This window comes from Ammodytes marinus (assembly GCF_949987685.1).
Source record: "Ammodytes marinus genome assembly, chromosome: 13".
NCBI classification, from domain to species: domain Eukaryota; kingdom Metazoa; phylum Chordata; class Actinopteri; order Uranoscopiformes; family Ammodytidae; genus Ammodytes; species Ammodytes marinus.
The window spans coordinates 31,358,664-31,373,663 of NC_137217.1; the positions used below are offsets into that span (position 1 = coordinate 31,358,664).

Below are 15,000 nucleotides of genomic sequence, written 5' to 3' on the forward strand. Positions count from 1 at the left end.
GCATGTTGCTAGCTATGATGTACCAGCTGTCTTTATATAGCCTTTGTTTACATGCCGGTGTTGCACCGAAAGCTGTGACCTGTCAGAATGTGTGACCCTAGAGGGCGCTGTTCTTATTTCTTAACTAATTTCAATAGACTTTAGGCATATAACAACCCAGTCTCTCAGTGAAAGGTTTTAATAAGTATGTTGGTCCACAGCTGAAAACATAGTTTAAAAAAACAGCCCTGCAATTGAGAGATTATTAAATTGTTTGCTTCCAATTTAAAATTATTGCGCAGACTCGGTGGAAAAAGTATAGCCTACACATTTCACTGTGATGGGTAACTAGGTTGGTTATTGCGGATGTATGTTTAGTTTATAAAATAATGAATGATTTGGCCGCTCCTCCATTAAATGAGTTTGTGTCACTGCGCTCAGACAATGGAAGGAGAACTAGAACGTCCAACAGAGGGGACTGTGTAGTACAGCACAGATCCACTGAGTTTGGCACATCCGTTTTTTCAGTTAGAGCCACCAAGTCTTGGAACTTAGTACCAAGCGAGATAAGAGAGTGGACCACCTTTGCTGGTTTTAAATGTAAGATGAAGTCATGGCTGAAATAAACCCAAGCATGTACCCATCATGCATAGATTGTTTTCTTAATGTTGTGATGTCCTGTTTTCTTGGTGTCTTACTGTTGTGATGTTGTTGTTGTTGTTGTGGTGTCCTACATGTTGTGATTTTATTGTTTGTATTGTGTTGTTGTGTTTTACTGTTGTGAAATTGTGTGTTATTGTTTTTATACTTCAGTGTTAGGTTCCCCATCTTGACAGAGAGATGTAATACTCTGTTTCCTGCCCAGGGACTACAGATGAAAATTAGTTTATAGCTAAATCTGGTACTGCTTATGTGCTGTACATTGTCCCTGTTCAATAAACAAATAAATAAATAAATAAATTCACCTTTAAAAAAAATTCTGACAGGTCACAGCTTTCGGTGCAGTTCCTAGGCCTGATTTATTAACGCTGGATAGCTGGATATTTATCCCCAAGAGGAAATATCTGTATTTCAGCACTTATTCACATGAATGACTAAAAGGTTGGTAGGTAAATTCTTGGTGTTTAATAACTTTAACACAGTTTATTGAGATAACATTAAAGTCACATATTATTTTTTGGCTTTTAAATTGTGCTTTTTGAATCATGCAAATTAGAAATGATATTTTTCAACATTTCAACTACATGTTCTCACCAAAAAGAAGACCAAAATAAGTCACGTTTTGTCATTTCTTTATATCTCTAAACCCAAAGCAATGAATGTGTTTTTATCTACAGTTTTCTCTTAATCTGAATTCTGAACAGTTTAAAAAAACATCTTAAATCTTACCTCACCTTAAAGACCTACTTCACCGGTGGACATTGTGTATTGAACTCTGAGATCCTATGAAGTATACATGTGCAAACATTTTAGAAATCGGTTCATCCTAGCCTGAGAAAAGGCAGAAAGAGTGATTTATGGTCTCACTGTCTAACCCTACATTTTCCCATGTGTGACATCACGCATAGGAAAATGTAGGGTTAGGATTAACAGGACAGCTGGGCCAAGGGAAGACTGGGGGAAGAAAAACCTCATTCATTATATTATAATAGTGATTTTATAATGATAGAACGCTGGTTCCGTTTGGGTGAAGTATTCCTTTAAGCTGCAGGAACCCTGTATTGATTGTAAAACCAGTTTGATAACGTTGTGTTTGTGTTGCAGGATGCTCCGATTAAACCGGTTTCAGTCGACACAAAGTGGACGACAGAAGACTTAAAAGAATCGTCCTGGAAGTCACAGTAAGCAGAAGAACTACGAAATACACTTTGTTTTTAGTTTTTAAAGTGCGTTAAGGAAACAAACTTACTGCTAATTTGTTGGATTTAAACAAAAAAAAACCTCGTAACTTGTTGGACCATGTCGGACCTTCTGATCAATGTGTCTTATTCTGGTGCCGACGCTCCACCAAGGCAGAGGGAAGAGCCCGTCAGCCAATTCAGGAAAAAAAAGCGACTTCGTAAAAAGCTTCGGCAGTTACAATCGAAAGGCCTCCTCCACGGTGGTAAACAAACACACAACCACAACCACCATCATAACGCAATGGGCAGTGGGCAGTCCAGAAAGGGCCACCACCAACAAGCGCCTCGGCAAAATGGAGAATTGTTTACAACGCCGTCCACACACGCGGACAGGAGTTTACCTCACACTAGCAGCACTGAGAGCAACTCTGAGCCGTCGACCTCGGCCACACACAGCCTGCCTTCACTCACTGTCACCGTGGTCAACAACAAACATGGCGGAACATCACCGAAGGATTCTGTGGACAACGCAACTGCCTCTTCTTCCTCTTCTTCTCCCACTGTGGTTTCGTTGGCGGACAATCGGAGACAATTTAAAGGTGCGTACCGTATATACCTCCAGCTACTGCATAAGAGGGTACGATATAGAAGTTACCTACTGTAAAACTTTCTAGTTTTGTAAATCTAATTGATTACATTGTTGAAAATGGTGGAGTCAGTCAGTGATTCTGGAGAACGCCTGTTGTCAAAATCACTGTATAAGAGTGTGCTATGGTATAGGAATGACCTACAGTATATCTTCCATTCTTAGAGTTGATTATATTGTTAAAGGTGCAGTGTGTAATATGACATCATCAAGAAAGTTCTACAAAGTTCTAGAATGCAACGCTCCCTGGGTAACCCCAACCCTTTCGAATAATAACAGAAGCTACAGTGGCCTTCAAGGACAAGAACAATTCTAAATTTTAAACAATGCACCTGATGACATTCCAACTATGACACTTTCAAGATGGCGGCACTAGGCCTTGGTCCAAAATATGCAGAAATATGGACATATATAAGACCCTTTCTAAGGGAAAAATAAATAATTTTGCATTTTTTATGCACTAAATTAAACGTACTTATGGATATTATAATTACTTTCTACAAAATCTGCTAGGAAATAAAACCCCAAATTCTACACACTGCAGGTTTAAAGGTGCAGTGTGTAATACCAGAATATTTTGTGGCATTCGAGGGGTTACATTTCTGGATTGCAACGCTCCCTTGCTACTTTCTATTTTCGTAATTCTAATTGATTATATTGTTAAGATGGCGGAGTCAGTGATTCTGGAGAACGCTTGTTGTCAAAATCACTTTTTGTCAAATTTAGTGAATGTCTCCTCACGATCTGCTACCTGTCCATAGTGTGTGTGTGTGTGTGTGCTGAAAAAAAATCCAGTGTTAATACACAGCCTAGGCTCTGTAAACGGACATGTTGATAGCCCCGCTCTGCCCCTTTGTTTACACACCAGTTTGACTGATTTTGACATCAAGCGTTCTCCAGAATTGCTGACTCCACCTTTTCAAGAGAAATAACAAAACAGAGAAATTAAAAAATAATAATGATAATTACAATATTCTACCCACTAACCTTGTATCATCTTTTTTATTCAGTGTCTAGTGGCCATAAACCCATATATTTGATATATCTATCTATATCTATTTCTACCAAGTCTGTTGTGAAAAATGCCAATTAAAATCTACACACTGCTCCTTTTTAAGAGAAATAAAATAATGAATATTCTACCCACCAACCTTGTATCGCACAACGACTCCTAAAGAGCCTCCATAATGGCGATAGTTAGCCTGCTGCTATCGGTGTATGAATGTGTGTGTGTGTGAATGGAAACGTGTGAATGGGAGCAGGTCTCCCTTGAAAAAGAGTCTCCGGTCTCAATGTGATTTACCTGTATAAAGAAATAAAGGGAAAAAAATAAATAAAAAAATGTTGCCCTAATGCCCTCTTCCTTTTCGTCTCTCAGTGTCTCATGGCCATAAACCCACGGCCCTGCAAACCTCCCTGGGAAACCCCGCCAAGTACGTGGCGATGGACTGTGAGATGGTGGGCACGGGGCCCAAGGGCAGCATCAGCCAGCTGGCGCGCTGCAGCGTGGTCTCCTACGACGGCGACGTCATCTACGATAAGTTCATCAACCCGTCCGCGCCCGTCACAGACTACCGCACGCGCTGGAGCGGCATCCGGCGCTGTGACCTGGTCAACGCCAAGCCCTACGCAGAGGCACGCAAAGAGGTAGGCACTAGGACCATGTTGGGAGCACTTTACTATAAGGGAAGCAAAGAGGTAATGATACTTGCACTTTACTATGGGGTAGCAAGATATTCACTGATTTTGACAACAAGTGTTCTCCAGAATCGCTGACTGCACCTTTATATTAACAGCTTGTGTCTTGTATGTCTGTCTGTCTGTCTGTCTGTCTGTCTGTCAGATCCTGCGTCTGTTCATGGGGAAGGTTGTGATTGGTCACGCCATTCACAACGACTTCAAGGTTCTGAACTACTGCCACCCGGCGCCTCTGACCCGGGACACCTCGCGCATCCCGCTGCTCAACACCAGAGCCGGCTTCGCTGAGACAGAGGTCGCCTCGCTCAAGAGACTCACCAAGAGGATCTTCAACCGGGACATACAGGTGGGACACTGTCTGTCTGTCTCTGTCTGTCTGTCTGTCTGTCTGTCTGTCTGTCTGTCTGTCTGTCTGTCTGTCTGTCTGTCTGTCTGTCTGTCTGTCTGTCTGTCTGTCTGTCTGTCTGTCTGTCTGCCTGTCTGTCTGTCTGTCTGTCTGTCTGTCTGTCTGTCTGTCTGTCTTCAACCGGGACATACAGGTGGGGCTCTGTCTGTCTGCCTGTCTGCCTGCCTGTCTGCCTGTGTGTCTGTCTGCCTGCCTGCCTGTCTGTCTGTCTGTCTGTCTGTCTGTCTGTCTGTCTGTCTGTCTGTCTGTCTGCCTGTGTCTGTCTGTCTGTCTGTCTGTCTGTCTGTCTGTCTGTCTGTCTGCCTGTGTCTGTCTGTCTGTCTGTCTGTCTGTCTGTCTGTCTGTCTGTCTGTCTGTCTGTCTGTCTGCCTGCCTGTCTGCCTGCCTGTCTGTCTGTCTGTCTGTCTGTCTGTCTGTCTGTCTGTCTGTCTGTCTGTCTGTCTGCCTGTGTCTGTCTGTCTGTCTGTCTGTCTGTCTGTCTGTCTGTCTGTCTGTCTGTCTGTCTGTCTGTCTGTCTGTCTGTCTGTCTGTCTGTCTGTCTGTCTGTCTGTTCATCTTCAACCGGGACATACAGGTGGGTCTGACTATACATTACCCCACCATCCCAACCCAGAAACATTGGCAAGACAAGGCAGGTTTATTTCTATAGCACGATTCAGACACAAGGCCTTTGAAAGTGCTTCACAGGGGCAGAAATACATCAAGTATAGAATAGACTGTAACGCCCATTGATCACACGAGACTCCGGCTCCTCTTACTGATGCTTTAATGTCGCATTATCACACCGTAGAACTACAATACAGATTTGAAATTAGCTCTACACACATACAATTATCCAAGACCACATAAATAACTCACGGCAAATAAGAATGAAACAAAAACACAATACTAACCTCTTTGCCTGCTTGTAGCCAATGGGGTTAAACGTTAATCTTGCTTCAGGAAATCTTGGATATAAACCTTTAGAAATAAAAACGTGGCTTGTCTGCCACTGCTCCGTTAGCTTCTGGCAGCTTCCGGGTAAAAACAACGAATAAGACCAAGAAATAAAACAACAGGTACATTTACAAGAAATAATACGAGAGTCCACCTAGAGGTCAAAAACTGAATTACATATAATACTTCACAGAGCAGGAAAACACTGCCTACATACAGGTGTGGGACTTTCTTTATTTTTTTTATTTTTTTTAAATATATTTTTTGGGCATTTTTATGCTTTTATTGATAGTGTAGAGACAGAGTTGAAATGGGGCAGAGAGGGGAGTGACATGCAGAGAACGACCGTGGGCTTGAATCGAACCCGGGTCCGCTGCTGGCCGAGGCCCATGGAGGGGACGCCCTACCAACTGAGCTAAGGGCGCCCCCACACAAAGTTATTTTGACAAAAAGTATTCTCCAGGATTGCTGTATCCACATTTTTTATTTCAGTAATTTTGTTTTGTTTGATCTTGTTTGTACTGTCTTGTGTCTTGTATGTCATGAATATTAAACTAGAAATCCCCCAAAAATATATACAGGTGATACTCGTGTTATTAGAATATCATGGAAAATGAATTGGAATTGAGGCAAGAATTCATTCAAAAGGGGCCCAAACCTAGTACTGAGTACATAATGATTATACTTCATAGAGGGTCGACATTTCTGTATTTAAAATCCCTTTTTTATTGATTTCATGATTTTGAGTTTGGGGTTTTCATAAGCTGTAAACCATAATAATTAAAATTATAACAAATGAAGGTTTGAAATATCTCACTTTGCATGTAATGAGTCTATATAATATATTTTTTTTACTGAAATAAATGAACTTTTGAACGATATTCTAATTTTTCGAGTCTCACCTGTATACATAAAATAAAATGTCCTCTCGCCCTCTCTTGTGTGTTTTCAGAAAGGGCGTAAGGGCCACTCGTCAGTGGAGGATGCCAGAGCCACCATGGAGCTCTACAAGGTGGTGGAGGAGGAGTGGGAGAGAACGCTAGCCAACACGCGCAAATAAAAGAGCTTTTAAAAAAAAATACGATTTTAAATCTTTTGGGGCATTTTTCCATGTGTTATTAGATAGTGAGAGAGTGGAGGGGGACAGATGAAATGGGGGCAGAGAGGGGAATGACATGCAGAGAACGACCCGGGTCTGCTGTGAAGAGGACTGAGACTCTATGGTACACGCTCTAACCCCATAAAACTTTTAAAAGTGTAAATTGACATTTGTTCCAGCAAGTTCGTGCTTTGGACTGACGGAGAAAAACCAGACTGTTCCCCTGTCGGTTTGATATGTGAATGAAAATAATCAGAGGAAAAACTGAACCATTAAGCAAACTGGAATAGCGTCTAGTTGACTGAAAATACTTTAAAAAAATCACTTTTTTCATTGGAGAAGAATATGAAAACGTTGCTTTGAGCTTCATTTTTGAACAGTTGCATTGTTTCTCAGGTTTGTGTTTGTGTTTAAAAGGTGCTACTGCCTCTAGGGGGTGGAAACGTGTTCATTCCAACATTACAAGAACATCAGTGGTCCCTGGATGTGTTCAAAAAGCCCTACTAACGTTCTACTCATACTAAAAGCCCTACTAATGTTCTACTCATACTAAAAGCCCTAGTAACTTCCTACTCATAATAAAAGCCCTACTAATGTCCTACTCATACTCATTTTGACGTCAATTTGAGTATGTTGTGGTTGTGTCTGCGAGTTTGTGTAGGCGAGAAATGCCCGGATGAGTACTTACTTCCGGGAAGATTTTGTGTATGGATCGATAGGTTACTTTTCCCACTCAACCGCCCCACAATGCATTGCGTCTTTTCAAACGACACGGAAGGTTTTTTTTTTAAATTCTTCATTGCTTCTGTAAACTTCAGTGTAAACGGTCCGATGACCCTCGCATACACAATGGATGGTTAAGTAGACAGTATGTAGTATGTACATGTTGAGTATGTAGGAGGGAGAACGTTAGTAGGGCTTTTCGAACACAGCCACTGTTTATGTTCCCATGAATCAAAAAACCAAAAAGTTTGAAGCCACGAAGGTAAGTGTTTGTTATGAAGCACAGTTAACCCACTTTGGTTTATGTTCGTCTCCTCCCCATTTGTGCTTTTAAATATTTGATTTTGATCTTTGAAGTAAAAAAAAAAAAAAAAAAATTAGGACAAATACTCATGTCATGTTTGCCTTTTATGAATATGTTAAAAAACAAACAAACGCTGGCCTTACATTGTCTTGTTTCCATTAACATGTATTAAAATGTGACAATCTTGTTTTTTTTATGCAAATTTTTGTATTGCCATCTAGCAAGAATGCATCATTAAACCAAGTTGCGTTTGAAGTAAATTTACATAAATAAAACATTACATAAGCTCATGAAAACTAGCTGGAGGCCTAGCCCTGCGTTCCAATCCCCATACTTCCCTACTATTTAGTATGCCAGAAAAAGATTAAGGATGTCCCAATACATGCAAGTCAATTGTAGCATGCTGAAAATACATAAATGCCCCACTAACTCCAATAGCATTTTGGAGTATTCTTTCTTTATTCTTGACATTTCTCGACATAATGAGAAAAAAACTTACTTATCTGATTTTTTTTTCTCTCCTGTCTGTGGCCCTAAAACTCTTCTGTACTTTAGTATGTAGTGTAGTAAAAAGACTAAAACTCTTCTGTACTTTAGTATGTAGTGTAGTAAAAAGACTAAAACTCTTCTGTACTTTAGTATGTAGTGTAGTAAAAAGACTAAAACTCTTCTGTACTTTAGTATGTAGTGTAGTAAAAAGACTAAAACTCTTCTGTACTTTAGTATGTAGTGTAGTAAAAAGACTAAAACTCTTCTGTACTTTAGTATGTAGTGTAGTGAAAAGACTAAAACTCTTCTGTACTTTAGTATGTAGTGTAGTAAAAAGAAAGAGTATGTGATTTGGAACGCAGGGTAGATTTATTTTAAATAACTTACAAATAGAGTCTATGACATGAAACACCCCGTGATCACTTCTCATTTTAAATCGGTGTCAAGGACGTTGTTTATACACTACCTAGGCTCTGTAAACTGGCATGTGGCTAGCTTTGGTGGGCTTCTTTGTTTGCATACCAGTTCACAGAGCCTAGGCTGTGTATTAAAACCAGATTTTTATTTCAGCGCACACACACAGTACAGACAGGTGGCGGATCGTGAGGAGATATTCACTGATTTTGACAAAATAGTGATTTGGGCAACAAGCGTTCTCCAGAATCACTGACTGCACCTTTAAGACCAGACGACTAGACTAGAGAAGATCGTTAAGTTTGTGAGTTGTGTTTGAGTGACGTCATTAATGGTCCGTTGGTTGTTTTGTTAGAAAATCTACGAATTCAACTAAATGTTGCCAGAGTGACAGAGAGAGGTGAACACCAGCTCTGTGCGACCAAACACAGCTGAAAAAAATGCTATTTGATGGTCCCAGCCTCACACACACACACACACACACACACACACACACACACACACACACACACACACACAAAGGAGGCAGTGGAGGCTAGAGTGCTGGAAAATGTCTTTAGTTGGGAACTCAACAGTGTCTGTCTGTGTGTGTGTGTGTGTGTGTGTGTGTGTGTCTCTCTCTCTCTCTCTCTCTCTCTCTCTCTCTCTCTCTCTCTCTCTCTCTCTCTCTCTCTCTCTCTCTGAGTGTGTTTGTGTGGGTGTGTAGCAGACAGAAATAAAACTACAAGGCAGAAATCTGGAACCAGGGTGGAAGAAGTAGATTTGGCTTCAGACCATTGGAAGCTTTTGTTAATAGACAGACCCGCGTTGATAAAGGGCTGAAGGATTTGCGGCTTCTTCCCCTCTGTTTAAGGAGTGCTGGCTGTGTGTGTGTGTGTGTGAGGAGTGCTGGCTGTGTGTGTGTGTGTGTGCACTGTAACAACTAACCCATGAGTTCAGCCAAATCTTAAAGGTACAGTGTGTAAAAAAAAATGTGTGTTTTAATTAGTGTATAATCGCTGAGGCCGCCATGTTGCACCGCCATGTTTCTGCAGTAGTACAGAACGGACAAACTTAACGGCCTAATGCGTGTTTTTATATATAGTGGGCGTCCTGGGGAAATGCACCAATAAGAAGAAGTACTATAGAATAAAGTACATCTTCACCTCATCACTTGATATTGTGGAAAGACTTGAGGCAGTGGTGGATGATGCCATCTTTAGTAACTATAGCTTCTTGTCCTTCAAGGCCACCGTATAGCAGTTGTTTGTGCGGTATAAAAAAAAATGTAATTAAACTTTTTCAGCGTATGTGCCCCAACAGCAATTTTGTCAATAAGGTGGATGACATTGTCGGATCCTCAATTTCGTTAAGAACTCAAGAAGTTTGGCCTGCAGAAAGGAATTTGGTTTTCCTGTTCATTACAACCAGACACATCTGAATCATGAGGCCGTTAGTCTTCATGTGGAAAAAAGAGAGATTTTGGCAACAAGCATTTTCTTGAATCGCCTTTAACAGTCGCCCCAAAGACTGTGGCTCAGGTGGTAGAGCGGGCCGGCCAATGATCGAAGGGTTGGCGGTTCGATTCCCGCCCTGCCACTTGTGTCATGGTTATTGTGTCCTTGGGCAAGACACTTCACCCACCTTGCCTCGTGTGAATGTTGATATTTAGCCTGCTGCTATCAGTGTGTGAATGTGTGTGTGAATGGTAACGTGGGAAAGGGAAACAGGTCTCCCTGGCAAAAAGAGTCTCCAGTCTCAATGGGATTTACCTGTATAGATAAAAGGTTAATGTGAAACCCTGGACTACTTTAACTTTTTCTCTATCAGACTAAAGAACAACTCGCAAAGCAAAGCGTGTGTTTTAATCCCTTCCCCCAGTCTAGATTATCCGTCCTAAATCTCCTTGTTCTCCGGCAGTAATGTGCACCGGCCTAATGTGATTTTATGCTGCTACGCTGTTATTAGCTCTGTTAGTAAAAGCCAGAAGCCATAAGACCAAAAGAGGCTTTGGTTATGTGTGTGTGTGTGTGTGATTGCGTGTGTGTGTGTGTGTGTTTGTTTGTGTGTGTGTATGAGAGAGGGATAGTGTGTGTGTGATTGCGTGTGTGTGTGTGTGTTTGTTTGTGTGTGTGTATGAGAGAGGGATAGTGTGTGTGTGATTGCGTGTGAGTGTGTGTGTTTGTTTGTGTGTGTGTATGTGAGAGAGATAGAGTGTGTGTGTGTGTGTGATTGCGTGTGTGTTTGTTTGTGTGTGTGTATGTGAGAGAGAGATAGAGTGTGTGTGTGTGTGTTTGTTTGTGTGTGTGTGTGTATGAGAGAGAGAGATATAGTGTGTGTGTTGAGTGTACTATTTACCTTTTTTTTGTGATATTTGAGGCCGAAAACTGATCCCTTTTGTAATTAAATTAAGAACTTTGTTTAAACTTTTAAACGTAGAACTTCAACAATATTAATTTAAACACTTTTCTCAATCTCAACGTTTGAAATTTGAAATGAAAGAAGATTAAGTGTTCTCCTGCTGTACTAATAATACACTTCTGAGACACATGAAAGGGCCGCGTAGGTCTAAGTAGAGCCAATACAATATGGATTTTATGGATTTCATTGCCCCCCCCCGTCCCCCCCCCGGGTGAAGTTATTGGGAGCTTGACTTTGTAGATTACACATTAGTCATGGATCAGCATCAGCCACATAGGAACATAATGCGCTTTTTATTACTCAGTGTCAAGCCATCAGGAATTTGTCTACTTTGCACTTTTTTTAAACCTTTATTTCTACAGGTAAGTCCCATTGAGACCGGAGACTCTTTTACAAGGGAGACCTGTTTTCCTTTTACACATTACCATTCACACACACATTCACACACCGATAGCAGGCTAACTATCGACATTCACACGAGGCAAGGTGGGTGAAGTGTCTTGCCCAAGGACACAACAACCATGACACAAGTGGCAGGGCGGGGATCGAACCTCCAACCCTTTGATCATTGGCCGACCCGCTCTACCACCTGAGCCACAGTTGCCCCAACTTTGCCATTAAGTAAGTAATTAAGTAAAATGTATTTCTACAGCGCTTTTCACAGACAGGGTCACAAAGTGCTTTAAACAATGTGCATAGAAAATAAAAGCATAGTGAAATATACGTCTAAGAATAAAATGAATTAAAATACGCAACATATAAAAGACAGAAGTTACCCAAAAGCTGAACTTGTGTTAAAGTTAACATTAAAGGTGCTGTAAGCGGAATGGTTCTTTTAGCTAACTTCCTGTCAGTTACTGCAGTTAGCAGTCCCCTCGCTCGTCCCTACGTCACCACATTCAAGCAGCGAGTTATCTAGCATCATCTCAGATCCATAAGTGTGATAAAACATGATAAAAACCATCAAAACAGACATTGGGAAGGATTTTTACCTGCTCCGCCATTGTAGGCGCATACACATTGACCCATCTGTTGCTCTGGCGTGCACCGGCAGTGAGACCATGGAGTGTATATAGTATATGAGTGAGACGAGTGTCGGTTTGTAGCGTTCTTCACTTTTAAAGTACATACGCAGTCTGTAAACTTTAAGCCTGAAATGTATGGATTTCTTAACACGTTTATGAGTATTGATTAAAAGGCATCACACTGTATCTGTACTTTAACTGCTCAAGAACATGATTCAGAGGGTTTTATACACTCAGAAATAAGGGGTACAGTTATAGTAGGAATCCCCAAATCTACATAAAGACCTACTTCACTGGTGGACATATGAAGGTGTATTGAACACTGAGATCCTGTGTAGTATAAATGTGCAAACATTTTAGAAATTGGTTCATCCTAGCCTGAGAAAAGGCAGAAAGAGTGTTTTATGGTCTCACTGTCTAACCCTATATTTTACTAGTGTGACATCACACATGGTAAAATGTAGGGTTAGGATTAACAGGACAGCTGGGCCAAGGGAAGACTGAGGGAAGAAAAACCTCATTCATTATATTATAATAGCGATTTTATAATTATAGAACGCCTGTTCCGTATGGGTGCAAGTATTCCTTTAATCATGTATCCCCACGGGTTAATTATTGGACTTCAAGGTAACTATGTAAATTATCGAGGGGTTAAAAGATGCATATACTGTATGTACTTTTTCTTATAAATGTTCCGATTCAATGTCAGGAGACAGCGTGAGTGTATTAAAAAAAATTATAATGTACTTAGAAATATATTTATATCACACAAACACACACACACACACACACACACACACACACACACACACACACACACACACACACACACACACACACACACACAGGTAGATTTTAAAGTGTTAGCTATGGTTGAGTGGCTTTGTAATGAAGTAAATAAAGGTTTTGGAGGTACGCCTAGATTTGAGGAAATAGGCTAAAGGGAGAAATAATGAAAGCTGTAACAAAACATAATTGATAAGCACCTTCCTACCGCATGTGTCCTTTTAACCTCAGCAGGATTAGGAGGAGAGAGGGTGTGTGTGTGTGTGTGTGTGTGTGTGTGTGTGTGTGTGTGTGTGTGTGTGTGTGTGTGTGTGTGTGTGTGTGTGTGTGTGTGTGTGTGTGTGTGTGTGTGTATGAGAGAGAGAGAGAGTGTGTGTGTGTGTATGAGAGAGAGAGAGAAAGTGTGTTGTGTTTTTTTTGTGTTTAGTCTTTTAACGCTGCCCTCTATCCCAAAATCCTTCTCTCTCTCTCCACCCCCCCCCCCCCCCCTCTCTCCCCCCTCTCTCTCTCCACACCCCCCCTCTCTCTCCTCACCTCCTCCGCTCTGAGCTCGCGACGGTCTTTCTTTCTTTCTTTCGCTCGGTGAACACCGCACCGCACCTGCCCGCTTGTCTCCTTCAGTCCCGGACCGACCACTGAACAATGAAGTAAGTCCATTCGATCACGAGACTAAACCCTCACTATTATTATTTTATTTTTATTTTTACTGCGCACATTCATTAACATGAGCACACGAGTTCACCTGTAGTCCCTGGAATTATATTACATTATACTTTTGTATTGTATCGTTATGTAGGCCTAGCTCATATTTCGCCCGTGTGCCTTATTGTTGACATGCGTTTGCGTTATTATTATGGGGCAATAAACCACGGTAACAACTTTAACGGGTTCGGATTGTGTAACTTCTAAATAGTTCCAATGTAGGCTGGAGGCTTACAAACATAAATGAAACATGGTTTTTGGTTTAAAAATATATATAGGCCTATAATAGCTTTTAGAAATGCGTGATTAGATATTGATGGAGCTGATGGGGCTTGTGCGCTTTCACTTTCTGACCTCTCCTGCAATTAGGCTACTTTACTCTTTCCAAGTGAAATACATGGTCTATTTGTTTTGTTTTATGGTGCATTGTTTAGTATGTTTGATTGAATGTGTAGCCTACAAATCAATACATTAAATCTAAATCTAGCTGCGCAGCTATAACGCGGGCAGTTGGCCTATCAAGTTTTACCACAATAGTCTTAATATGGCTGTCACGTGCTGCGGCGTCACCACATGATGTTTCCACACAAATTCTCCGCCAGTTGCAATGAAGCAAGAAGTCCGAAAAAAGTATTGAAACCGGAATTTAAATACAGCCTGTCACTCCGACACTAGTTCAAAAGTTGCATTCACAGTAACAGAACATAGTAAGCTATCGTTAGCAGCTTCTAAGCTACTTAAAGTATTTAAACTAGTTAATTATGCGGAACGGCTTCCTACACTGTGTTATATTGTTGTACACTAATTGTAAAGGCCTATTAGCTGCATATTAATTGATTGTTATTATAAATGCATTGATATTTAGGCTAAGTAATTTACTGTTGTGGCTGGGCTACTGTTAAGCTGGTTGTCATGGCACTAGAAGTCCTAAAAGTAGGCCTATTGGAACTGGAATTAAAAAATAATCCATCACAATTGAAAATGTTGCAACTATGAAGTATCATCAGCAGATGCATATAAATAGCTCAGAATGCAGAATGGTACATTAGCCTATTGTCAACACTATATTCATTCTAATGTAATATAATATTGTTCATTATTATTAACATATTCGATTATTTTGTAATAATGCATGAATACTGTGTGTAACCCAAGTATTGTATATTCTTCTTCTTATTCTCTAAAAGTCTGCACAATAGGCCCAATAGGTTTTTCTTAACCTTTATTTATACAAGTAAATCCCATTGAGACCATAGTGTCTGTAAGAACTCATTATGATCAACATTTCCTTTATGTATACATGAAGTGACAGAGCTAAAATATAGCGTCATGGGAAAAGTGATTGCTTATTAAATAAAATATCTTCTTCATTACCTTAGACTGAGTCTTTTATATCTACATAGGAGCGGGGCGCTGAGGCCGCCATGTTGCACCGCCATGTTTCTACAGTAGCACAGGACGGACAAACTTAACGGCCTTATGAGTTTTTTTTATATATAGTGGGCGTCCTGGGGAAATGCACCTGTTGGAAGACCAAGAAGAAGAAGTACTA

The 15,000-nt window shown here is 40.7% G+C and overlaps 1 protein-coding gene across 1 annotated transcript in view; it reads left to right on the forward strand.

The window, feature by feature from the left end:
• Nucleotides 1-7,764, forward strand: part of isg20l2 (interferon stimulated exonuclease gene 20-like 2) — an 8,102-nt gene extending 338 nt beyond the window's left edge. Inside the window, exons 2-5 of the mRNA XM_080040129.1 lie at nt 1,744-2,419; nt 3,845-4,113; nt 4,310-4,510; nt 6,459-7,764. Coding sequence (XP_079896255.1) covers nt 1,939-2,419; nt 3,845-4,113; nt 4,310-4,510; nt 6,459-6,566 — 1,059 coding nt within the window. The 5' untranslated portion in view covers nt 1,744-1,938 and the 3' untranslated portion in view covers nt 6,567-7,764. The remainder of the gene's footprint in view (nt 1-1,743; nt 2,420-3,844; nt 4,114-4,309; nt 4,511-6,458) is intronic.
• The last annotated feature ends 7,236 nt before the right edge of the window (nt 7,765-15,000 follow it).